This window comes from Passer montanus, unplaced genomic scaffold, assembly GCF_014805655.1.
Source record: "Passer montanus isolate IOZ18808 unplaced genomic scaffold, ASM1480565v1 scaffold5, whole genome shotgun sequence".
Lineage (NCBI taxonomy): Eukaryota > Metazoa > Chordata > Aves > Passeriformes > Passeridae > Passer > Passer montanus.
Window position 1 is genome coordinate 10,907,300 of NW_024369929.1, and position 27,089 is coordinate 10,934,388.

The 27,089-nt window shown below is 47.1% G+C and overlaps 1 protein-coding gene across 3 annotated transcripts in view; it reads left to right on the plus strand.

Moving 5' to 3' along the window:
• Nucleotides 1-27,089, plus strand: part of NTRK3 (neurotrophic receptor tyrosine kinase 3) — a 218,904-nt gene that overhangs the window by 111,051 nt on the left and 80,764 nt on the right. For all 3 annotated transcript variants that reach the window (XM_039723236.1, XM_039723237.1, XM_039723238.1), the window contains exon 12: nt 2,056-2,244. In XM_039723236.1, the coding sequence (XP_039579170.1) occupies nt 2,056-2,244 (189 nt within the window). The remainder of the gene's footprint in view (nt 1-2,055; nt 2,245-27,089) is intronic.

Genomic DNA, 27,089 nt, shown 5'->3' on the forward strand with positions numbered 1-27,089 from the left:
GAGGTGCTGAGCAAGCAAGAACAGCAAGGGTCAAATGCTGGCAGGGCTTTGTGAGTCCCTGAGAAGCAGGGCCTCAGCAGGGTCTGTGTCAGCCTGGTGTTTGTACCATGGTTGGTTTCATCCTCTTTGCTCCTTGGCACAAAGGTGTGGTTTCTGCTCTCAGCATAGACGGCAGTGAAAACTTCCTGCACACAGAAACACAGAGTGGTTTGGGTGGGAAGGGACCCTTAAGATCAGCAACTCCAACCTTCCTGCCATGGACAGGGACAAATTCCATGAGACCAGTCTGCTCAAAGTCTCATCCAACCTGACTATAATCCACCAGAGAGGCCTTTCACATCCCCTTGCCTGATGAGGTGCCGTTCTTTGGAGCAATGCCTAGGCTTCTCAAGGAAAGCAGTAAGCTGTCAGTAGCCTCTCCCACTGCAGGGGAGATCTTTATGATCTCCTCTCAGATTATTTACACCAGTCTATACCAGTTGATATTTCTGTGATTTTTTTTTAACTGCACCTTGAAATGCAGCATTCTCCCTGGGCCAGCCAGCAGTGCAGGGTGTGGCTGAAGGAATGTGCACATCATGCAAAACCGAGTCCTCCTGGTTTGTCTGCAATGAATTGACATTGCAAAGGAACAAAAGTCATTCAAACCAAAATTGCCCATTTGCTTTTTATGTTTGGAGAAATATGCCACGTGTAGTCCCAACAGAGGCATCTTGCATCAAAAGCTGAATTTTGCCTTTGCACCTCAAGAGCTGGGAAGTCACGCGGGCCCAGGGAGTGACATTAAAAAAGCAAAACCTGCCAGAAGGAATTCACAGTAAAGGGCGAGAGCTTTTTTCCTCGTGACTAAAACACCTGTCACAGCTGCCAAGACTCTGCTAATTACACAATAACTTTATTATATCCCACTTGGAAGAACAAACAATACTTGAAGAACCAAAAATGAGCAGCCTTTAGACTAGATTAATGCAAGCAGAATGGCTGCATGGAGCCGGTGTTCTCCTCATCCTCCCAGTAGCTCTGGAGAGTAAAATAGCTTGAAGAGTCCCTTCTTTGTTGCCAGTGCTACATAATAAAGTAATTGTGCAATTAGAAGCAGATTACTGATGGGAGATGAGCATTTTTTATGCAATGTAGGTAAAAGGCTGGCTGCTTTGAATAAGGTGAAAGCCTAACTGCAGCATCTCTGCTCCTTTTTACTTGAGCTTCTGGTAGTCCCTGGTAACATCCAGACAGGAGAAAAGGAGTGTCACTTGTTGAGTGTGGATTTTCTTCCCATGTTAAAATATTAAAAAGGTCTCATGCAAGATTTCACTGTGGTCCCTACCTTGTCCAACACCAATGCAGCAAGAATGGCTGCAACAGGTAGTGGAGGGTCTAATACCAAAATAAAAGGGGATAGAAGTGTTCCATTGCTCCTATCTTGTGTGTCTGACTACATTGCTTCATTTTCTTGTCTGTCGATGGTGCTGTGAATTTTGGGGGTAAGGGGAAGCTGCTGCCATTTGTGGTGGTGGTGGTGGGAATGAGCCTGAGCTGAGCAGGATCTGTTCCAGTACATTGTGGGTCCCTGTAGGCATCAGCCTCCCTGAAGGGCTCATTGAGTTTGCTCAGGTGAAGCTGCAGGAGGGCAAAAAGGTGGGCAACACAGTGGGCAACAGACATATCACAAATATGGATTTGAGGTGAACTACCCCTATGGGAGTGACGTTTCTTCAGTCTAAGCCTGGTTATGATTTCTGCCAAGCTTGTGATTCCAGAGTACACAGTCACCACAGCAACTGCCCTCTCATGACAGCCCTAGGAGAGGAATTTTTGCGTGACTCACCTCTGATGCAGTGTCACCTGTAGCTGCTTAACCCTGTGGGATTTTTAGCCTGGTACCTCAAAGCCAGGAAGGAAAACTTGAGATGTGTTCTCTACCCTGTGAGCTGCCTGGGGATGGGACAACTGGCAGGAGTGCTAGGACGGGTTGGTGGTGATCCATCCATGAGCATGTCATCAACAGGCCTCCTGTCCTCTGCTGTCCCTGACGGATGTGTGTGCTGTTTGCAGGTCCCGTGGCAGTGATCAGCGGAGAGGAGGACTCAGCCAGTCCTCTGCACCACATCAACCATGGCATCACGACGCCCTCGTCCCTGGACGCCGGCCCGGACACGGTGGTGATCGGCATGACCCGCATCCCCGTCATCGAGAACCCCCAGTACTTCCGACAAGGTCACAACTGCCACAAGCCAGACACGTGTGAGTGCCCGAGCCACAGCCCCCAGCAGGGCTGAGGAGTGGGCTGGGGGGTTGGGGGAAGGAGGGCGGGGAGGGAGAGGTTAAGAGGATGAGGAAGAAGAGAAGGAGGTTTTTGAGGAGAGTGGGTCTTGGTATGGTCCAGAAACCAAAGTGAATCTCAGGTGTCAGAAATCACAACATACATGTAGATGCTTCCAGAAAAGACTTTCCACTCTCACCTTCACCTCCCTTCACCCTCCCTCTGCCACCCACCCGTCACCTTCCCCCCCCTGCCTGAAAGTGCCATTCCAAGCTGGGCTCTTCCTCATCAGCTCCAAGCATGAGGTCCCAGGTGTGAGCAAGAGCCCCCTGGGAGTGTGGGGATGGATGTGACCCCTGCTTGGCTGGGGAAAGGACCTGCCTCCCCTTCCTCCTCCAGCAGTTTCCCAGTCATGGGGCTGCCTCTTTGGCTCCCCAAAGGGCCAGGAGGAAGCTCAGGGTATATGGGCATAGGTGTGGCAGACGCCTGGAGCTATCTTTGCTTCCAGGAATTTTAGATGCTTGATGTCTTATTTTTGTGGGCTTCTGTAAAGCTTCTGCATCTTTCCTGTATAAATTTGGTTTATGAACTGGGCTCATTAGACTAGCAGGAGGTGATCAAGTATCCCTCTCCATGTTGTGTTTCTAAATTCTGAGCATAAAAGAAAAGTGCTGTGTAAAAGGATGCTTTTCTGGGAGTCCTGCACCACTTCCCACGCGAGTGGTGGGATGCAGCCTTCCCCAGCATGCGGCTCATAGGCGGTAGCTGAGCTCTCCCAGGCCTCTTACCACTTCTGAGATGCAAGCTGAGCAATGCAGGAGGTTTGGGCGACATTTCTCTCTTGCTATTGCACATCCTTTTGGTGTGTCTTGGTTCCAGGTAGAACTGGAAAAACAAAAATCCTGCAAAACCAAAGCTGCCAGGCCCTCAGCTTGGGCTATCTCTGTGGCCCAGCCAGAAGCAGGGAGTGCTGTGCTGATGTCACCTCTGCTCTTCCCTTGGCTGCTGCTGACTCACGGGGGCAGGAGACAGACCTCAGCCCCTGCAAACAGGGAGAAGAGCCATCTCCCAACCTGCAGGAAGCCACGTGGCATTGAGTGCTCAGCAGGAGCACGCTGCTCCTGGCCTCCATTCCTCCATCAGGAGAAGGGCAGCAGCAGCTGCTGCTCCCATGGAGGTATCCCTTGGGCAGCCCACATTGTGCACCCTCATGGGTCCTGCTGGCTTGTGCCCAAGCTGTTAGCACTGTCCTTCACCTGCCAGAGCGATGGGATGTACCCAAAGAACGAGCCTGGCTTTCCCCTTGATTTTCATTTTAATGTGCTAAATTTGGTCTGTTTGTAGAGAGGGGAGGAGGAGGGCGGTGATTAGGCAGGAGTGGAGAAGCTGAATGTGGCGTGGTTTTTCTGTGCTGTTAATTATATATTTTACATTTCTTATAGCACCTCATCTCAAAATGATTTACAAACTCTGATGGCTTGGGAGGGAGGGCTCCCCCGCTTTACTTTTTCTTCCTTTCCCTGCTGTGCTGTCTCAAATCTCTTTAATCTGCACATCGACCATTGCAAGACGTGGGTGCCCTTGAGGCTCTAGCAGAGCTTAAACCTCAAAGGATTAAGTTTTGCTCTGAGCCTTTGCCCTGTGGGACTTGTCAGGGCTGGGTGGGTTGCAGGGGAAGTCACTCGCAGCAGGATTTGACCTCAGAGCTTCAAGGGGCTGTTTGAGTAGGATCTGAAGGGTTCACGGAGATTTTTGGGGTGGCATTTGGAGGCGCTTCTCCTGTGAAGGGTGCCACAGGAGGGAATGCTCCAGCTTTTCCAGGACTGCAAGGCAGTGGGGCTGAAACCAAACCCCACAACACTGGTACTTCCTTTGGGGGATAGTAAGAGGCAAACTACAGCTGGGTGCTTTCATGTTGAAAACCCCTATCATGGGGCAAACCCCAGTCCTTGACTCCTCAGGCAGAGCTGAATTTGGTGTGTGTTTTGTATTTTAGTCCCCAGGCTTAACTTGGTCAAAACTTCTGACTTCACTGGTGGCTTTTCTTGAGGCTGGAAAGTTTCAAAATTCACGTATTAAATTAACCATGCTTTGGGGAGCTTTTGCTCTAAGGGGTTTGTTTGATCTGATGTGCTCTACTCAACATAAGCCTGGGCTGCAGAATATTTGTTGCTCCTGTTCTCCCCATGGTTATCATGCTGGAGGGTTTTTCCCTCCCCCTGTGCAGAGCTTGGACACAAACATTTCTCCCTTTGCTGTCACTTCTAAAGAGAACTCCTCAGGGCTGGGGAGTGCCTCTATGCCCAGCTGAGCCTGTACAGATGCAAACTCCTCACTCCACCACCTCCCCCAGAGCTGCTGCCCAGCTGTGAGCAAAGGTGTTCCGTGACACCCAGCATCTCTCCTTTGCACTGAGCTGTTGCTAGAGCAACACCTTCAGCAAGCATTTTCCCTCTCCAGCATGAAGCTTTTCTCCTTCCTTCCTCCTCCAAGCATCCCTGTGCTCTTGGATCGAGGATTGTGCTGCCTGGGTCGAGGACATGCCGATCCCCATTGCCGTGCTGCAGCGAGGGGAGCAAACTCTATATGCTTAATGCAGTATTAATAGTGCATTGATGTGATATAGATTTCTGTCACCCTCCATACTAGCAAGCATCACTTATCACGCAGGGATGAGGGATGTTTATTCCCAGCCACTTAGCTCTGCATAATGGAATTGCAGCTGAAATATGGAGAGCAGCTCCCTGCCTGTGCAGCTGGAGGCCTTGTGCTCCCTCTGTGCAGTGCTGTCCCATGGGATTCTCTTCTTAAAGTGTCCTCAAGGAGACAGAGACATGTTCTTCACTGGGAATGTGCTGTCCTCGTGTTGATGGGATGAGGGGCACAGGAACCACCCTCACTTTTGTCTTTCTGGGATTTTTGCAGCTGTGTTACCCTCTTTCTGTTACTGCCTGACTTAGTGCAGAGGGGAGACAAGCTTGACTCAGAATTCTCTTTCCCTTCCTGGGTGAGGGGTTCTCAAAGAGCCACGGAGGACACCAGCATCACTGTGTTTTCTCATGTTGAAGCATTTAGTTTTTGAGAAGATGCTCCCCAATCTCTGTGCTGTAACTCCAGGCTGTGCTGGCCTGGCATCCTCTCCTTGCTTCAGCTGTCCTTGGCCCTACCTGGAGGGTTAAGAAAAGAGCTTGGCAATGTGGACAGTCCAGCCACAAGTAGATTTCAGAAGAATAGGTTAAAACTGCCTTTTTCTCCTGATCTTGTGTACATGGAAGGGAAACCAAGTTCATATCTGCTTGGCAAACAGCAGCAGGAGGAGCAACAGGTTGTGATGAGTTTAACACCTTCAGCAAGCATTTTCCCTCTCCAGCATGAAGCTTTTCTCCTTCCTTCCTCCTGCAAGCATCCCTGTGCTCTTGGATGCTGCCTGGGTCGAGGACATGCCGATCCCCATTGCCGTGCTGCAGCGAGGGGAGCAAACTCTATATGCTTAATGCAGTATTAATAGTGCATTGATGTGATATAGATTTCTGTCACCCTCCATACTAGCAAGCATCACTTATCACGCAGGGATGAGGGATGTTTATTCCCAGCCACTTAGCTCTGCATAATGGAATTGCAGCTGAAATATGGAGAGCAGCTCCCTGCCTGTGCAGCTGGAGGCCTTGTGCTCCCTCTGTGCAGTGCTGTCCCATGGGATTCTCTTCTTAAAGTGTCCTCAAGGAGACAGAGACATGTTCTTCACTGGGAATGTGCTGTCCTCGTGTTGATGGGATGAGGGGCACAGGAACCACCCTCACTTTTGTCTTTCTGGGATTTTTGCAGCTGTGTTACCCTCTTTCTGTTACTGCCTGACTTAGTGCAGAGGGGAGACAAGCTTGACTCAGAATTCTCTTTCCCTTCCTGGGTGAGGGGTTCTCAAAGAGCCACGGAGGACACCAGCATCACTGTGTTTTCTCATGTTGAAGCATTTAGTTTTTGAGAAGATGCTCCCCAATCTCTGTGCTGTAACTCCAGGCTGTGCTGGCCTGGCATCCTCTCCTTGCTTCAGCTGTCCTTGGCCCTACCTGGAGGGTTAAGAAAAGAGCTTGGCAATGTGGACAGTCCAGCCACAAGTAGATTTCAGAAGAATAGGTTAAAACTGCCTTTTTCTCCTGATCTTGTGTACATGGAAGGGAAACCAAGTTCATATCTGCTTGACAAACAGCAGCAGGAGGAGCAACAGGTTGTGATGAGTTTGCACCTCCATATCTGGAAATAAACAGATCAGAGGAGAAGAATGGGACTTATGGCAAGCACAGTGGGCAGAGAAAGTAATAAGGATGAGAGTTTAGGACTACCTAACATCAGCCAATGGTCACAGATTTTGGTAATGCAAAACATGATCCAGTCTACCCCCATTTGTGGCCAGAATTTGGCTGTTTCTCCTTCTGGGCAGGTCTGGCAGTAACAGCAGTTCCTTACACTATCTCCCTCTCTTGAAGGTCAGGATTTGATTTCCCAAAATTGAAGTTTTGTGATTACGAGTAGCTGGAGATTTCTGTGGTGAAATATTGGTAATGTTTCAGAAGAAACATTTTGGAAGGTCGTTTTACTTTAATAATAGTAATTAAGTAGTAATTAATTCTAAGCACAATGCATCAGATGCAGATTAGTTCTTGGATCTGATCTCTTGAGCTTTACTCAAATGCCGCAGAACAGTTTCAGAGTTGTTTCGGAGTTCCCTTGTATTTCTCATCTAACAAAACAGGTCTTCTGGAGAATGGCACAAATTTGAGATAAAAATCCAAACCCTGATGGAGAAAATTGATCAGGGCGGCAGATCCCCCACCTGCATCCCAGCAGTGGATGCTCATTTGCAACAAGTATTGTGAAGCTGAACTTTTGGGGCAAATTCTTTGATTTTGGGGGAGGTTTTTGCCAGCCAGGACTGGAGCTGGCTGTGTTTTCCAGGACTGGCGCAGTCTGGGGACTGGGATGCATTCTCCACACGGGTGGAGCAGCAGTCCTTTCGTAGAGTCCTAATGAGGGTTTCTTTCAACCTCATTTATTACAGGCTGCCCTGACATAATTACATATTCAAAGTTAGTAATTACACGTATTCATGCTAATTAAGTAATTAGATATAATTACACTAACTGTAAATACGTGGTAATCGGCTAAAAAGAAGTACTTCAGAAAAAAACAAGGCAAATCACACAATAAAAGCGCCATCAGCACTCTTTCACTCAGTACCCTGTCTTTATCTTTTATTTCAGTGCAGCTTAAAAGGAACATTGTGGTCATTTCAAAAATCATATTTCTTAAACAAATAGATTTTCTTAACTCTGCTTTCAATAGATCTCAAAAACTAAAAGGAAAAGGATATTTACCCTTAGAACTGTTAAATTTTTTTTGCTTGTCTAGTGTGTTTTGTTCATCCTAGGCATGGGAAGATACAAAGTATGCAGCATTTCTATTTTCGGTCAGTTCATGGTCCCATTTTTGCCAAAAACAGCAACAACATAAAACTGAAGTCATAAGTGCTTGTAGTTTTATTTGCCTAAAAAAGAAAACTGAGACAGTTGGTAGTGGAAAATAAATTTTTCAATTTTTTTTTTTTTATTTTCCCTGGGATAAGATAATTTGTCAAATATTCTTTTTATATAATATAAATGTGGAGCACAGGGTGAAGTGACAGCAGCACTCTTCTTCTCCATGCCCAGCCTGGGGCCAGGCTCCACAGGTTTCAGTCCCTCACACAGAGCTCTGCTGTTTCTCCAAACTATTCTTTTCCTCTTGTCTCCTGCAAAATGAAGTCCCCAGGCTGCTCTCCAGAAGGACCCAGCTCCCATTACTCTCTGAAGTAGGCACTTGTGGGTGAAGACTCTCCTGTGCTGGAGCTCTCATGGTCTTACAGTCTTGTCCTTCTCACTCAGCTCATGTGAGGTATTTTAAGGGTTTTAACGAGGACCTGTGAGTAGCTGTTTACTCATTTATGTGTGTTTTGCTGCTCTCTGCTGTGTCTCCTCACTGTCCGTAGCACAGCCTGGGCTTGTGGCTGGGGACTGTGGACAACCCCTGACCTCAGAGCTCAGCTGCCAACAGGTGAAGGCGTTGGGGGTCTCTGCAATGACCTTCTGCCTCCAGATTTCCCTCCCTTCTGGTTTGCTGTTGGCGCTCATGGAAACTGCTTTGAGCTCCAAGTGTTGATGTGAACATCCTGCAAAAGATTTGGATGTTGAAGAAGCCTTGTGGGCTCTGGCTGGCTGTTCCCAGAGCAGATGTTGTAGGTATTCTAAAGAAATGTGTGAGCAACCAAAATTACTGCTTCTGTCCCCCACAAGAAGAGAACTGAACTTCCCTTGTGCCCAGAATCACCTTCTTGTCCCCTTGCTCAGGCTGCAACGTCTGACCAACAGGAGACATGTGGGACTTGAGACAACCTTCCCAGCTCTCAGTTTTCCTGCCTGGGGCTATTTTCTGCTCTGCATCATTTCTTCTATCCCTGAAAGAGCAAGTGGAAGAAATATCCACATTTTCCAGAAGCCCAACCTACTTTATCAGAAATGGAGTTTCCATCCCACCGATTGCACCTGCACTTTGAGCTGCAGTCTCACACTTCAGACCTTCCTGCTGTGATGGTGCTGCAGAAATGAGATTTTTCCAGATGTCTTGGAAAGGCTGGCAAGATCCATTGCCTATACCTTACCCCTCAGCCAGCTCTGGAGATGTTGTCTGTGTGGATGTACCATGAGGAAGAAAAGCAGCGTGGTCTGCCTGGTCCCTGCCTGCTTTAGGAGGAGCTGCTGGAGCCAGCAGTGCAGCCCTGCTTGCTCCAGATGGGATGAGCACCTGACTTGGTTTGAGCACAAGATGATCACCTCCCTCCTCCTGCTGTTTGGATTTTAGATCTATTCTCTGTTGCTTTAATGTGTGTTTACTGGAGATATTTGTAACAACACCCAGGATCAAAGGGGGACCAGCAGGCTCCAGCCCCAGAATGGGGAAGTGACACTGGCAGAACAGCTGAGTGATGATGCATTGGTTCCTGGTGAAGATCCATGAGGAAGAGAAACCCTTAAACCAAGAAGAATGTGGCTTTGGGCTGTTGATGGTGACCAGCTTGTGGAGAGAATGCTGGATACAAACATCAAGGGGTTCACAGGGAAGTATTTTCTCATACAAAACTCTTTCTCCTCTGCCTAAAAGCATCCCCACTGGACTGTTCAATCCTGATGTCTGTGGAGTCTGGAAGCAGAGTTGGCTCACCCGGGGAAATTTCAGGAAGGGAGCTCGTGATGTGTGAACTGTCAAGAACTTAACAAACCAGATGAGAGGAGGTCCTGACCTGTTTTCCTACTGGATTTGGAGTGGCTCTAGTGCAGCCGGCTGCTCTTTTTGCCTGGCAGCCTCATCCCTGCATCAGTTGGGTTGGACCACACTGCCCAAGAATGCAGCATCTCATGGAGGATGTGTATGTACACCCTGACATTCCACCTTCTATCCAGCCCCCTGCTCATCTCATACAGGGGCTCACAGCCTCCCACTCCTCTTGCAGCATTCCCTGTTCTCCAAACACACCCCAAAGTATCCCTGTCCTCTCACTCATGGTCTGGCATGAGTTCAGACTCATCATGGCAGGGTGAGAGGAGTGGGACACAATAGGGATAAAACCAGATTTACATTCCCTCTGTTACCAGCTGTGTGTCGGGGTTTTGGTGCTTCTCCCTATCCATTTGTGCTTGTGGTGGACTTAAACCTGAAGGAGGTGTCTGTGCCAGAGACAGCAGGGCTGTGTTTGCCACTCAGCACTCCTCATGGGTGTGGTTTCATTCCTGCAAGACAAGAGGTAGCAACACAGTGCTCCACCTGAGGCTGCTGCAGACTCAGGCAGTCCAGGTGTCAAGAGTGTCCTCCTAATGGCTCGTGGATTATGTGAATTTTGCTGTGGGTCGTTGTAAAAATAACTAGTATGTGTATGTGTGCATGGGCTGAGTGGTGGCATTGATTTCTTTTGGCCCTCATTTAAACATTTGTCTTGTTTTTTAATGACTTTTTTGTGCCTTATAATGCTTGGCTGTTGGGAAAATGTCTGGCAGCTGGGGCACTTCTGCATTCTTGGGATAAAAAGGATGTGCCTGTGGTACCTGGCCATGGGGTATCCTGGAAGGAGCCAGGAGTTCCCAGAGTTTGCAAGGACATTGTCTTGTGACTTTTTAGTCTCCCCAGGCTCTTTGTCAGGCTTAAAATCTCTCAGAAGTGTGTGGGGCCTCACTGTGATCAGACAGAGGTGTCTCTCTGGTTTGGAGATTGCAGGCTCTCATTGTTTGATCATTGTCTGGTTAAATTGTGATTCCTAATTAAAAATAGCTGCTATTGTTTAGGAGTTGTGCATGACCACACACACAGCAGGAACATTATTAGTGGTGCTGCCCTGTGGGACAAGCAGTACAACCCAGAATGTAGCAGAGAGCCTGCACATCAGTAAAGGTTAAAAAACCCCAAACCTGTGCTTAGTGCTGCTTTTGGGCTAAACAGCCCCAAATGTCCCATTCAGTCCTGAAACCTGGGGAAAGACCCATGTAAAGAAATATTCTGCCTAAAGAGTTTCTTGTGTGGAAGGAGGCTTTTGTTTCCCAGCCTTGTGTGGTGGCTGGCTCTGAGGAGATGGGGTGGGCAGACAGAGATGGCTCCCAGCAGTACAGGGCAGGTGGAGCAGAGCACGATTGCTTCACATTACAAAAATGCAGAAATTACCATTTTTGATTGCTGGACACTTCCAGTCCCCCTCAACATCCTGCTGTCTTGCTCTTGTGGGTGGGTGCAGGCAGGGAGTGGCTCAGTGGGATGAAGGAAGGTGCTGCTGCTCATGGAAGCACCACTTCTGCTCGTGTGCTCCCAAAGCCCTGACCTGAAGCAGCTGCTTTTTACTGTGGCTGAGAGTAAAGCACTGGCCTTGTTGAACAAGATGTGATTTGCTGAAGTGAACATACCCATTGGAGAACCCAGTAAACCCATTTCCATGTGCAGCTGATGTAAGGTTTGTGTGCAAGCATCTCGAGGTGAAAAGTACATTGGAATCACAGCATGCGAGGGCTGCTCTCAATGCCTGGGCTTGTCTCCCATTAAGGCAGGGTTTATTGCATAATCCATTTTTAGATTCCTGCACGCTCATTCCTAAACACACTGCAAGTTACCTAGTGCTGAGCCTGGCTTGAATCTGTTCCAGCCCTGTCTCTCCCTCCCTGGATACATCTCTTTAAGAGATGGGAACAAACGAGACTCAGTGAACGCATGAACATTTCTGTGTGTGCCACACCAGGGACCAGGCTGCCCTGCTGTCTGCAGCCAAGCCTGGTCAACCTGGGATGCAGCACTCAAATTAAGTGATGATTTACAGTTTCACGTAGACTCAGCTTTTTCTGATGCTTGTTCCAAGTTCCTTTGCTGATGCTGCAGCATCACCTGAAGTTTTTTGTCACTGCTGTGGGTCTGTAAAAATGCCACACCTTTCTTTCAGGCCTACTAACCTATTTTTCCTCACTGAATGAGGGCACTGAGTCTGAAGGTTACTATACCTACCTATTTTTACATATAAATCTCATATATATGTTTGATCTATTTTAAATGCACTGGTTTATAATGTATGGACACCTGTTCTTATCTTACTTGTACTTTTAACAGGTTTTACATCATCCTTCCCTGTCCAACCACCATACTCCTTTTTCCCTTTGTGAGATAAAAGGGAATTTCTTTTCTCCTACAATACAAGCATCTCTTAAATTCAGGACAAGCAGTTTCTCTTGCTCCCATAAGTATGACAGGAGACAGCTAAGTCTCCTAAGTATATATGGCAAATTGCAATTAGAAGAAAACACTGGAACAAAATTTCCTTAGTCCTTGTCTCCCTTCTCCCAGCCCTTCTCACCCCTCCACCTCCCTCTTGCAGGATTAAGCCAAGCTAATCCTCAGATGAGCAAGATCTTGGGAAAGCAAAGAGCCAAGGGAGGAGAAAGAAAAATCCTTCACACTCAACACTAATAAGGAAATTATAGGCATCCTACATTATGAATTGGATGAATTTTTAATGGTTAGAAATGCAGCTGATTTATAATGCATCCATCCAGGACTGCAGGGCCTGTCGCCAGCTAAAAAATAAATGACAGGCTCTTTGTATTAAAAGTATCAGTCATTTTATGTCTCTGTGCTGTAATTGATGAGGAGCATTGAGCAAGGGAGGTGGTGGCCATCAGGTGTATGCAAGAGCAAGGACCTTGTGTTTCAAGCTATACCTGGGGCCTTGGCATACCAGAAAGTTACAGCCCAGTCTTCCAAGTCTTCTGTCAGATGGGCCACGGCTCCTGTTCTATCCCACTGCCCACATTCCAGAACCAGGGAAAAAAAGGACTTAGCTGAGGCTGCATGGTTTTGAAAGGTCATTTTAAGCCCAGCTTAGGGTGAAAATGTCTTATGCTGTAGAACAAGTTAGTTACCCTGGACAGCAGGAATGGCTCCATCTGAGGTGGCTGCCCAAAGATTCCTTCCTACAAGTGGAATTAAGAGGGAGGCTTTGGGTCTGCCTCCTGTGAGACTCCTGGTGAAGGGTGGGGGAGATTGTGCTGTCTGTTCTCTTGACAGTCCTGGCTATTGGCACAGTCAGGGTGAGACGAGCTCAGAGTCCCGGATCAGCATGAATTCATTCAAATCCCAACACAAATGTTCACACTGAGGCTGTGTTAAAAATAAATTCTGGGCAAATCCCAGAGATGGGGTGGGGTGGGACTGTTCTGCTCTTGTGCCAGATCCCAGCAGAGCCCAAATGTCAGGGGAACGTTACTGAGAGCACAGCAGGCAGCCGAGTATCTGAGGCATGGGTTAGATTTTATCATCTTCTTGATGAGGAGAAGTAACCTGGCATGTTGTATCTCCACTATTTCCTGGAAAGAGGCATTTCTCCTTCCAGCCCATCAAAGGGCTGCCGAGCATCTTCATCTCCATTTTATGGATGAGGAGAGGCAGCTGGAAAAACATCAATTTGCTCAAGGTCATGCCAGGTTGCTGACAGCTAGCAGCCTGGCCCATGTTCAGCCCACTGGACCATGTTGCATGTTTATGAGTCCCCAACTGAAGTCCTTTCACAGGCAGCCTTTTGGAGTCAGGGGTTTGGATGGATAAACACATCCTTGGAGCTGTCAGCTGCATATTATGATCCCAGAAAATGGCAGTTCTGAACTTTTCCTCCTCTTTTCCAGATAGATTAGATGAAATTCTCCCTTTCCACCTTCATGGGGGCCATACTACAGTCATAATACATTCTGCTTTGCTCTCTTGACTACTTCTGAAGAGACCTCTCCTTGCAGGTCTCATTCCACCTAGGCATTGCCTCCTCCAGTCATTGGAGTGTGTTGGAACCCAAGTGCTGGGCTCAGAGGAAGAGCAGTCATTTTTCAGCTTGGCTTTAGTCCCTGGCTGCAGGAATTAGGCAGGGAGGCTGGGATATGAGCCTGGCTGCCCAAGGAAAGCACTGCTGTCTAAGATGCAGACTTTCATCTTGACCTGGAGGAAGGAAACGCTTATTGCCTTATTTATTACATTTCCCCATAGCAGTGTAAATACCATATCCATGATAGATATAGATCTTATGAATAATATAGAGATTTGAACTAAGTAATTGCTGTGCTTTTTTAATACAAGAGATCCTCAGTGTCGAGTAGTATTAATGATCTGTCTTGACATGGGCTCTGCAGAGGGCGATTGCAAACCCCAGTTCCGTGAGAATTTGAGAAATTGGGGGAGAAATCCTAATGTGCTGTTCATCCCCTCTGTTCCCTGTGGGACACTTCAGAACAAGTATCCTGTCTGCTGATTTTTTCTCAGCTTTCCCTAGACCCTCTAAGGACAGGAAGGCTAAGTGGGTTTTGGGAAAACAAATCCCTTTTGTAGGCAGGCTGGGCTGGGCTGTCAGAGGAGGGAACTTTTGGAGGAAATGTAATACAAAGATCCTAGCAGCTCCCTGTGGTCACTAACAGTTCTCCAGACATTTCTAGAAGAGCATAATGATTAGTTACAGTGAAATAGCTAAATTCAGGCGGAGGTAGTGATATTTTATGTGTCTGCTGATCTGAGCCTTGTCTCATCTCTGTAGCTTTAATATGAAGCTCTCCTTTCCACTTGCTCTCTGAAACCCTTGTGCAGCCTTGCTGCTGTGTGCTATTAAACAGGTGGCTATGTTATTATGAGAAATTCTCTATAAAGTCCACTCTTTAATGCTTTAGAATCTTTGGGGATGAAATTCAGATATTAAGAACTCCGGATATTTAACACCTTTTTTGCAATGACATTGTTGTGGGGGAAAGGATAAGGGGATAGCAATCCCAGGATGTGGAGTGAGTCACTTTGTGCCTTACTGGTGGCAGGGAGCTGGTAACCCCACTGACTGGTCCTTCTTGCTCCCTGCTGTAGAGTTGTTGGTGTTACAGCTGCAGAGCTCCAAGGCCTCTTTAAATAAATGGAGCTGTCTGAGAAGGCTATGAATGCCTTTTCAATTTATTTTTTCCCCCCAAACACATCACCTCAAGTCTGAGTCAGGCTGTTAACCTTTTTAATTCCTCTCTTTCTAGCCACATCCTGCTTTAAGGTTATTTCTCATCCTTCTTCTACCATCACCCTTTTAACAGGAATAAGGGCAGGTGAGACCAGTGGACTCCACAGCCCGTGTTCTCACCTTGTCAGTCCAGGAGGAGCAGGTCTTGCTGACCTCTGTGGGCTCAGGTGTTTCTTTGACACAGGAATGGTAGCTCATTAACACTCTATGCCCCGCAGATAACTTTTATTGATCATCAGCTGCTTAATCAAAAACTCTATCACAGTTTGTTTCGATTATTTTTTCCATCTCTTCATCTCTGGAGAATTGGCTTAGCCAAAGTTAATGTACTCATTATGCAGTTGGGAAACCACTGCTACAGACTGCTATGTAAATCAAGAGTTAGAAAGGTTTGTGTCCTCCTTCACACATCTAGGAGGAAGAATACACTGGGTGCATATTCCTTTGCCTGATGTGGTGAAACAGGTATGAAGGGAGTTTGGCTGAACTGGGTTTTGACAAGCCTAGTGTGGCAGAACTTGTCTCCCAGGTTGCACAGAGCCCAGACTCCATATCTACATGCCCACAGTCCTGGTACAGTGAGGAACAGCCCTGCTGCTCTAGCTGGTCCTGTATTTAAACAGATCTGAGCACCTCTGAAATCAGAACTCTTGGGTGTGTTGCTGTGGGCCACGGCTGGAAACTCTGTGAACAATGACTTTACTCTGTTGAAAACTGTCAGAGCTCTGGGGAAGGGGCTGAGAGGAAGTTGTTCAGCAAGTGGTAAAAGTATTTCCCAACTTCTACCATGTCTTTAATGACCAGCTCTGAGAAGTGTCTTGAGTGGGAACACAAGAAAGATTTGGGAGGGAAGCCCCAAGACAGGAGTGCTGTTTGTTGTGCGACTCCAAACTTATTTCTTACTCTAGTTATGATGGATGTCCTGATATGATTAATCTTCCTTTTGTCTTTTAATGTTTACTGCATAAAATCATTCTCCTTGATCCTATACTTTATCAGGGCTACATACTCCATGCTGGCTATGGTGTTGCAATGTCCTAATTGGATTGCAGAGGGTCGTGTCCTGTATAATGTTGTCTCATTTTCTCAGTAGTCGATGCAAACTCAATTTTATTTTCTTTGAAAAGAGGGGAAGAGGAGACAGGAGCCCAGAATCCACAGCTGAGCCTATACCTGCAGCACTCACCTTGTTGTTGACTGTAATGACCCATGTAGTTCAGCTTGGATCGGACCTACAGGCTTGTTTTATTTATTTATTTTCCTGATGGTGCTGAAGGAGAGAAAGGATGGAAGCTACAGCAGAGAAGGGCCCTCATTTGTAGGTGCTGGCACCGCTGATTAGCCTCAAGGAGTCATTAATCCAACAGCCTGGACTCTCCCTTGATGGAGCTTATCTCACAGGGCAGGGTTAGCTGTGTCTCCCTGTGGGCCCTGGGTGAGTGCTCAGCTTTCTCCTCTCGTCTCCAATTAGATGCTGGGTCCCTTGTACCGCTGTGTTTCACCTGCCTCACAGACCCTTCACCTGCCTCCCGCCTCTGTAATTTACGAGTAGCTCAGAGGGGAGAAGGAGGGTCTGGTCTCAATTTCTGTGGCTCATTTGCATGTGAAATAAGCATGTCCCTTCAGCAGAGCTGCCAGCAGTCTCCTGGCCCCGCTGCTCTCATTCAGCACGCCTTTGACAGCTCCAAGGCTGTGGCTCGGTGAGCGGTGGCAGGGCTTGCTCATAAACTGGAAGTGTCACTGTGTTTTTGCAGAGCTCGTCCAGAAAATGGTGTTTTTCAGCAGCTCATAAAGGAGGTGTCAGCCTGGGACTTGGTCTGTGGAAAAAGAACCTGTTTTTGCAAGCTGCAGAGAGCACAAGCTCTCAGCTCTGGCTCCAAGGCAATCCCTGCTGGCTGGGATGGCTGCTGGGGCAAATTATTCAGCTGATGGTTTCATTGCTAATTTCCTCATGGGTCCTGGACTCTCTGACTCTGTATTCGTCTCAGGGTATTCCTCCTTCTCAGCCCTGTCTTTTCTTGTCCTGTTGGGCTTTTAGTGGATTTTTGATGGAAAATGGAGAGAGAGGATTGAAATGGAGAGAGGAGGAAACAGAGAGGCACTGGCAGGCAAAATGCATGTAGTGGTTGAATGAATAAAAACACCAGGTCTCCAGGTGTACCACCAAACAGGTTCTCTTGTCTTGGTCCAAGGATTTAGTGGGAAGAGGCCAGGCAGTGGAGTGGCTGGACTGGGACCAAGTGAATAGAATCATAAGTCTTGAGAACAGGAAGAGAGGGAGGAGACTGGACATTGGTCACTCGTGTGATTCTCTTTGGAAGAAAACCAGGTTCCATGAAGGAAGCACAAATCTAGGCCTGATTTTTTTTTTTTTTCCATTTCAAAATATTTAATCAGAGAATCAAATATAAAATCTCTTTAAGAAGAGGCTGGCACACGGCAGCTGGCTGAGTACTGCAATCAATGTATCCGCTGTGGAATGTTTCCTGCAGAAGTATTACATCCTCTCTCATTTACTTGATGATCTTTAGGGTGAATCAATCAAAAGATGCTGCACACAAATAGTTCAGCCTGTGATCCTGTGGGTGTCCATGACAGAGATATTTGCTCCATGTTAATGGACCTGTTGATTAACAAAAACCCTACCTTTTTTAAGTAGAAAGCTGTTACTTGATGGCAATTGTTAGCATTGGCTTTTCTGCCTCCCCACCTCCCCAACACAGCTCTCATTCTGCGCCAATGCAGGTGACTGCAACAAAACCCAGGTCTGCACTGCTGGGGAGAAGAGACTCGCATCTCACCCAAGCAGTTATCTGAGGAAAACCTTCTCTTGGAGGTTGGGAAGGGCAGAGAGAGACTTCTCTGTACTCAGTGGATGATTTCACCACTCTGGGTCTTGTTCTGTTAATTGTGTTTCTGCATCCACCTACCTTGGCATGTGATGTCCTGTTTGACTTCAGGTATATCTGAAGAAGATATTCCCCTGAAATCCCCATCAGACCAAGGCTCAACAGCTCCTTGAGGAGTCTGATTGGGTTTTACATTAGCTGAATGCATGGGAATTTTTATTTGGTCTGTAAAGCTTCTAGTCTGTTGAAGCATTAGTGTTCATTTTGTTCCTCTACAACATGGACACTTGTCAAGGCTCCACATTTCTGGGTGACAATGTGCCCATATTGCAGTGTTAGCTGTTGCTTTTCTGATGCTAGCATGGCAATAACTCTAGCTGAAATTTTAAGCATTAGAAGATGAGGATGGTACCTCCTGCATAGATGTCCTTATCTTTGAAAGCCAAATCTGAGCAGACCCATCTCTGTGATGACTGAAGCTATGCAAACGAGGGAGCAGCACACTCGATGCTGCCAGAGCTCTGGTGTGGCACTGGGAACACATCCCAGGACAGAGCAGTGTGCTGAGCTGTGACACGGCTCCCTGCAGAGGCAGTCACGCAGCAGGGCTGTGCAGTCCAAAGGACCAGGCTTGTGGCTGTGGGCTGTGCTCAGCCCCATGCTGGTAGTTGCCAGCAGCTGTTCTGCTTTCTGGGAAGTGTGTTGGGATCTTTCCTGCTCAGCTGGAGGCTGTGAGAGCATTTGGTCCTCTCCCAGGCTGCTGGTGCAAAGCAGCCACTGTTCGGTTTGGCGGGCCAAGCGTCGCTTCAGGCTCCACTGCAGAGGGGACCAACCCCCCCGTGTCACTTGTTTATCTCTGTCATTTATTGCTACAAAACAGCTCACCCAGAGCCGTCCTTCCCACAGCTGGTGGGAGTCAAAGTGCCGAGGCTGTTAGTGGATTAGGGCAGCAGAGTGAAAACCATTTGGCGTTTCTATCCTGATTCTTCTGGGTGCCTTTAATTAGCATGATTGCTCAGCACAGATTTTGCCATGTTCTTTAGCTCCCCTGGTTAGGATAATTATTCCCCCAGCTCCTTTTGTTCCAATTCCTGATCGCTTACAAAGTCTCCTGTTAAAAGCCATTAAATCTGTAATGTGAGAGTAAATGTTCAGCGTGTTGTGCTCTCAGCCCCACACGTGTGAGCTCGAGCTCTCGGCCCCTCTCCTGCACTCCTCTGCTCCCTGCCACGTGCTGTGGCATCCCTCTCTGCTTCCCTCTCACGCTTCCCCCCTGGCCATCCCACGTGTCCCACACACAGCAGGTTCTGTGCACGCTCTCCCTGCTTTCTGATGGCACTTTTGGCATCACTCAGCTTGGTTTCCTCTGTGCACAGGCTGGTTTTGGGAGTGAGGTTGAAATTCTGGGCTGTGGACTGTGATCTCTCACATTTAGTTGCATGTGCAAATGTGGAGGTGCTGTTAGAAGTGTGTGTTCTTGTATGTTTTAGTCATGGTGTGGGGAGTCCTTGCTTCAAGGAACAGCTAAAATAGAGGGGGAGATGTCCTAGCTGTGGTGGAAAGTAGGATTTTTGTTGGTAGATGATGGAGAAGAGGAAAGACTTATTTTCCTTATTTTTAAGTAAAGTTGTTTTCCTCCTTCTCAAGCATAAAATCCTCCTGTGTAGGGAAAATAGGTTTTGGATAGCCATGTTCCCAGGAGTTTCCATGTTGCAGTGCCTTCCCATCTGAGCCCTGTGAGCTCAGCCACTTCACTGCCCCAATCCCTGCTGATGTTTGATCAGCACATGTCAATGGCTCAAGTGGGGCAGACACACAAAGGCTTACACAGAGTGACATGGTGTGAAATAAGATTGGGCTCAAGTGCTTTAAATGCCTTGTGCATTTAGGTGAGTTGATGTGAGAGGAAGAAGGGGGAGAGGGAGACTTATTTGCAGACCCAGAGTGAAACTGGGGCAGGGAAGGGTGTGGCAGATGTGTAGTTTGTTAAGCTCAGAGCTGATTGCTTGAGCAAAAATTCACATCTAGACCACTTGCTGGAAAAAGCTTGTCAGAAGGGACTCCTGATCCTTCCTCCCTCCTTTGAATGATGACCCCTAATCAACAGCAGACACACATTTTGGGCTTAGATCTTGAATTGCTGCCCTGCTGTGCCGTGCCAGACCTTCTCCACTCTGCAAAGCTCACCCTCTGCTCTGGGGTGGAGTGAGGGTTTCCTTGCACAGCAGCAGCCCCCCACACTCACTCACCTCATCTGTGGCTCCAAGGAGCTCTCCAGGCATTTCATACATCCCCTTGCAAAAACTCACCATGTTTCATGTGTGTTTGGTGGGAGCAAGCCCCTGCTGCAGAATGAAGCCGCCACAAATACCTGACACTCGTTTGGTTGGCACTATCCAAACAGTCCCACAGGAGCTCCGTAGTATCAGCATAAACCCATGTTTTCCTGTCTTCCCCTGGGAGAGCACAGCCTTCCCTGTGCCCTGGGGTGTGTGTTTTAGAGCTTGTGAAATACTGAAAGATACCAAGACATGGTCTCAAAACAAAATCTGGAGCTGGGAGCTCTCTCTTGGGAAGTGTAATAACACCCTTTGACGTATTTTGGTGCAGAAGACAACTTATTTTGAGAACCATCTACTGGGGCAATTATCAAGAGCTGAAGACCTGTGGTGGTAGCTTCATTTCCAAAGAAATCAGCAGAGTGGGAGCACTGGAGAGACACAGACGAAGAACAATAATTCCAGACAACATAGCATCCAAACAGCCTAAAAAAAAATCAACAAAATCTTGTTCCTCGAAACTCCCTGCTGCTCTCGCTGTGTTTTAGCCCTCAGCTCTTCCTGTTCCCATTTACAGCTCCTCTGTAGTGCTCAGTGCCTCCTTGCCTGCTGAGATCTCCTGCACTCCTCAGTTTCCATCCTCAGTTTGTAAACTCCACAAAATCATGTTTTCCCACAGGATGTTCTTCCTGACACTTCAGGCTCTCGGGCTTGTACAGCTCCTGGGCTTCCTGGAGGGCAGCTCTGGCCTTTCTAGATAACATAAGGAGGTGCTGGAGCAGATGGCAGGGTAAAGAGGCTTGAACAAGCCAGGATTTATTCTGGGCCTTGATCAGCTCCTCCCAGCCTCTGAAGAGCAGGAGAGCATCCCTGGCACTGCCTGGGCTGGGAAGGTCCCAGCTGCAGGCTGCAGCAGTTGTGTGCAATCCTGCCCACCATCTGTGTCTCTTCTTGATGTCTGCTGCCATATCCCAACCCTCTGGCTTTACCAAGCACTTCTGTCCCTTCTAGAGCCCAGAGCTCCTGCAGAGGATGGGAGCCTTGGAGCTGAGGCTGTTCCCTGTTGGATGTTCAGGACTGTCACTGGTTCCTTTGGAGACCTTGGAGAAAATGTGGTCCTGCTTTGTGCCACCGTTTTGCTGCCTGTGTATTAAACATAACAGCTCCTTCCTCCCCAGGGAATGAGCGAGGCATAACAAATTAGTGTTTATGAAGCACTTTCCAGCTGAAAAGAACTTCTGAAACAGAGCTGTTGCTGTTCTAACTCAGGGGCTTCCTTTACTGGTTGGCTCTTTGATGTGGTGATCTGTGGTACTGGTGGATCAGCTGTACCATAATTGGAATTAATCAGCAATTAAGGAACACGAGCCCAAACCAGATTCTTTCCCAGTGGATATTCATTTCTGGGCACATTAGTCAGTGGTTTCAATAACTGTAAAATGCTTAGGGTAACTATTGCTATCTGAAGCAGCTGGGGAACAGAGGCAGTGTCACAGGGACGTGGATACCTGTCAGGCAAAGTGGAAATAAGCTCTTGTAGCACTGTGCATTGTGCTTAAATTGGCAGCACTCCGAGGGCTGACTTAAAAAAAATAATTAAAAATTGACATAAGAATATATTTGAAAACCAAAGTGATGAAATTGATGTATTACCTGCTAGGATGGGATCTTTCATGCCAGGTCCCTTGGGCTTTGTGGAGTGCAGAGGCAGTGAGAGTGCATGGTGGTGAGAAGTGGGGACTTGTGGAAGCTGGGGAGACAGTTTTTTTTCCTGCCAGCAGTGAGAATCATAGAGGAGAAGGCTCCTGGATGTATCAGTGTGAGCACAAGGGGAGGCAGAGGCAGGGGAACAGCTGGACAATGCCCATGATGCCAGCTACCACCAACTTTGCAAACACTTTCCTGCAGAGTGTTCTCATGGCTGACCTGTAACCCCTGAGAGTTTTGCCACGTGTCTTTGCATGGCCGTGGGTATTTCAGGGGACAAAAGAGCCATTCTCTTTGCTCAGGGACCTCCTCTGTGACCCACGACCACTTAAATGAGGCAGAGACTAAGCTCTGCATGTTGTGGGTGAGACTGCTGGGTGCCCAGCCTTTCCCCCTTCCCTGGTCCTCTTACAAGTCATTTCACATACTCTGGCTTCAACCTAACAAAAACAAAACCGATGAGGCCCAACTGATCTGGCTGCTTTCCATCATGCAGTGGGCCTCTGAGTGGCTTTAAATAGCTGCACCTCTGTGCAGGCTGGAGAAAAAGCACTGGCTGTGCCTCTGGACAAGAGGGTAGCTTTGGCTCAAATCACAGGCCATCTCAGACCTGAAAATAGCCTTTTTTTTATGCTGCCCTTGGTCTTAAATAGATTTTTTTTTTCTTCTTTTTTTCTATTTTATACCCTGTTAAGTGCTTTCCTACTTTGAGGCTTTTCCTAACGGGAGATTGGTGGGGGATCTTGGAGCTCTGCCTCCTGAGCTATCAGGCTACATCATTTAGTATCTTGGAACTACTCCATCCATGAAAGAGTTCCAGAGAAAACAAACTTGTGATCCTGGCTAATATGGACATGGCCTACGTTAGTGGTGGCAACAGTGGAAGCGCAGTGGATACTGGAATTCCTCTGACCAAAGGTTTAGTGAATCTTGCAAAGTCTTCAAGAGCTCAGCCCGTGGAAAGCTGTGAATGCTGCCCTTTCCTCAAGGAAAAGCTGTTTGGGCATTGAGTGCCTTCAGAATTCTCCTACCCCTTCCTCTGCTCTAGCCAAAAATTAGAGACATTTATGTGGAAATGGGATCTTCTGGATCCATTTGCTTCTGCTTTTCTCTTGCTGTGAGCCCATCTCCTCCTTTCCCTGCCCTCCAAACCACTCGCAGTGCTGCGATCTTCTGTTTGTGATTTTGGGTTGTGGAAAAGCACAAGAAGATGGCACGAGCTGTAGCTAGAGCTCCATCTAGCACATTCCCAAGAGGTTTCCTGTGACGTCAAATCTTTTTGATTAAAGTGGGAGACTCTTATGCCAGAGGTTTAACCATGGACAATGAAAACTGATACAAGGTGAGCTGCTGTGGAGGGAAATAAGGATCCTGTTCACATGAAAATGAAGGATTATAAGAATTTCTGTAGTTCTCAGAGCCTTTCTAGTCTAAGAAGAGCTGTAATCTACTTGAAGATCTGCTTGAGGTCTGTGTATCAGTGTGAAGGTCATCTGTGGACTGAATTTGCTTGAGGTTCTCCATTGTGATCAACACTGTTGGGCTGGTGTAAATGAGAGGAGATCTGGGCTCTTTGACTTTACCTTGAACAGCAGAGGAGATGTGGTTATCTGCAGCTGAGAGCACCAGGGAGAGCCTCACAGCGTGTTTCTGCTGAGCTTCTGTGACCTGCTTTGTTGTGGCAAGAGAGGCCTTAGGCTGGGTTGCATCTCACCCTGTTACATGCTGTGAGAGGAAGGGAAAAAAGAGGGTTTTGTTTCCTAGCCCAGCAGATGAACCCATCCATGACAGGAAGCCTGTGTTGTTGTGTTGCTTACCCCTCAGATATAGACACAGCAGTGCTGACTTTGACTAAAGGGATGGCTATTTCCTTTGCTCAGGATGTGGGCCAGGCTTGATGGTTTTCATGGTTTCTTTGATGCTATTCATGCTTCATATCTGCACAGAGAGACAGATAAAATGTATGCTGTTGTTGGAGTCTCCTACTGCTTTTCCTTTATATCATAAATTCTGCTGTAACTCAGAAGAGAGCTCAAAGCCTCTTTGCCTAATGTGAGCTGTGTGGATAGCAGAGTTATGTTTGGCCAGCTTGTTGCCCTTAATTTGCTATTTTTGTTTAACCCATTTTTGCCAGGCGTTACATAGCACCCTGTTGCTTTTCTCATCCCTTCCCACAGCAATTCATATTGCTGTCTCAGAAGCAGTTTCCATCCCTGGGTTTCAAAACTGGTCTGCATCACTCCTGCTGTGGCAGATAGGGATGCTGTGAGGAGTAGTGCATCATTTTCTGCGTCATTCCCTCGCCTCCCCATGTGACAATCCCTGCTGCTCCTCTCGGGTGATGTGGAGCAGCCTCAGGTCTCCAGGACTTTAGAAGCACGCTCTATTTGAATAGCAGCAATTTTACCAGGAGGCACACAGGGAAGGCAAGGTGAAAATATCTGTTTTCTCTCCTTAGTTTTGGTCTCTCAGTGGAGGAAGCGTGTTCCTGGCAGGGCACTGTCCATAGACTGGATTGGTATGGGCATGGGGCAGAGTGGCCAAAACCCACTAGCCAGGGTGTTGGGAAACACGAGGCAGCTCTGGAGGACTAAGTGGATGGCCAGGGTTGAGGACAAAAACTGATTGCATGGTTTGGTTGCATTCAATTTTCTTGTCCTTTCATTGCCACATCCATCCAGCCTGCTTAGAGAAATGCTCCATCTGCTCCCTCCATCTCAAGCTGTTAGAGCTGCACAGCAAATCTGAGCTCATTCCTCCTTCCTTGTTCTCCAACACTCTCCATACATTTATTCCACTACCATACATTTATTCCATTCCATGGCTATTAGTAGAGACAGTAGTATGTTTTGATTTAAAAAGTGATATCACTAGAACTGGGAGAAGCACAAAGTTTAGTATGTCAGAACTTTTTGATTTCAATCTACAGGGTGGGGATTTTTACCTCCTTACTATTTTCAAGCTTGCATGTTGGAGTTTCCCTACAAATCTACAACCAATGTCAAAGATAGTATTTTTCCTCCCATTTTCCAGCTGGCACTGACAAATGTGAAACTCCACAAAAGTTATTGTTTTTAAAATTTCCCTAACTGTTCTAGGAGTAGAATATTTCTATTTCCCCTTTTTTCTTTTACCTTTTTGTTGAGAGGAAAAAAAAAAGTAAAGAAAAACCCCCACTTTTTAAAAGACATTTCCAAGCCAGTTTTTCAGAAGCTAATAGCTGTGATGGTAGATGACATTTGTCATAGCAGCATCCAAACTCTGAACCTGTTGAGATTCACCCATTTTAACCCTGGACATCTCCGTGAGCATCATCCATCTCACATCTGTCAGCGAAGACATAAACCTAGCAAGAGCCTTGTTGGTTTCTGCTCCATACAAGAGAACGGGGTTAAAGGTAGCAGTACAATAGGGGAAACAGCAGTGAGGAAGAGAGAGAAAACCAGCCAGGAGAGAGAAGCATGTTGTTTTTCAGATTCTTTGGGGACTTTAATAAATCAGAAGGAGATGATGCCAAAAGGACCGGTGCTGCATTGCTCTCCCAAGCCAGCAGGGAAGTGTGTTCAGCCCTTCAGCTCCAGAAACGTGGGCTGTCCTCCTGCCACGCTCCTCGTCGTCCCTCGGCAGCCCCCGCATGTCAGTGGTGGGCTAACCCCCACTGCAGCCCCCTTCTGCAAAGACCCTGCTGTCACTGCAGATCCCTGCAGCTGGGATTCACAGCACAGCACTGATGACAGAGAGCAAAGCCCTTGGAGTCCCCAGCCTTAAGTCTTGCTGATCTTTCACATGTCCCTTCGCTGGGGCTGTGTGTCCCCAGTGGGTTTTTAGGTCTGTTGGATGTGGCCCGGCAGAAGTAAAATTGCCTTAATTTAGCAGAGCTAAGAAACATAAGGAAAATGAAGCAGACAGGAGTTCTCCTTGGAGATACTTGGTATTGTTGAGGATAGACTTTCCCAGCTATCCTTTGGTGGCCATAAAATATATTTATATTACGAAAAACAAAACACGATAAATAGTGACGTTCAGGGACGCCATGTTTATTTGTGTCCCAGTGACTCTGATCACTTTAAACCATGAGAGTTGAGCTGGGCTCTTTTTCACTCTCATTTCGTTTACTAATGATATTTCATCGCTTGGAATTTGCCTATGAATCTTGTTTATGACACATGAACCAGAGCTGAGCCTGGCTTACTCTCCCATGTGGATCGGCCCTTAAGGGCCACCGAGAATAACAGATAGTTTCCCCCAAACAAGTTAAACAGTTCCAAACCAAACAAACAGCTTTTGTCTGCATCCCCAGGTCCATCAGAGGAAACATGTGTTTGATGTGCAGATGGAGTAAGATAGTGCAGTGGAGAAATATAAACTAATATAAAAAACAAAATAGAAAGAAAAAACAGGAAAAGAAAAATCTTCTGGCTGGTGTAGTTTTGGTGTGAGAAAATTTCCTAGCCTGTTTAAAAGTACTCTTCCTATTGAGATAAATTCTAATGGCATCCAAGCTGCTCCATGCTGCCCTAGTGATGCCAGACTTGAAAGAACTTAGCTGATTTGTTCAGGATCCTGTGAGGTGCAGGAATATTTTCTAAATCTTAGAGCAATTATGTAGACAAGATATCCCAGTAATTTCCTGGAAAAATCCTTTAAATCCATAAGAATTTGGTATAGATGCGAGAAATCCCCAAGATCTGCCATGCATGTCTTTTTGTGGCAAATAAATTAATTTCCCTGGCTGGGACATCTCAAGGCAGATACATTGTGAGGAGATGTTTGATACAGACTTTTAAAACATTACATTTGCCCTTTAAGTTTGTTGGACTGAAGGAAGGAGCTTGCCTATGATATCTGCTCCCTTTATTTTTCTCCCTAATCTGGCCAGTGTTTCTGGCAAATCCTAATCAGTTTTTTTAGAGAGGTGGGGTTGTGTGAGGAGAAGATGCCTTCAGCATGCAGGGTTTGGTGTAGATGGGACAGCTGGGATGAAGAAAGGTCTGTGGGGTTATGAGAGTCAGGTCTCCCCAGCCTTAAAATGCTACTTTTTGTCTTCAAGAATGTTGTGCCAGATTAGATAAATCATGCGAGGGAAGTAGGCACAGGAAGGAGTCTCCCTATTCCTCACTGTCTGCCTAGGGAAAAGATGGGTTAGGTAGGAATTTGGACTTAATGGGAACCTCTGGAAAAGAATTGTTCCCAGTTGTCTGTCCAGACCTCTTGCATGCCCCTTGTCCTCAGAGCACTTGTGCCTGCACGCTCCACATGAAATGATTGCCTGTTCTTTATGGAAAGACAAAGTGAGGTAGCCCTGCCTGGAGAGGACATTTTGGCTTTAATTTAATGGCAGCCGTTTGCTAGTTATTCATTTGGTTCTTTTTTATATAATCACATGTGTGTCGATATCTCTCTCT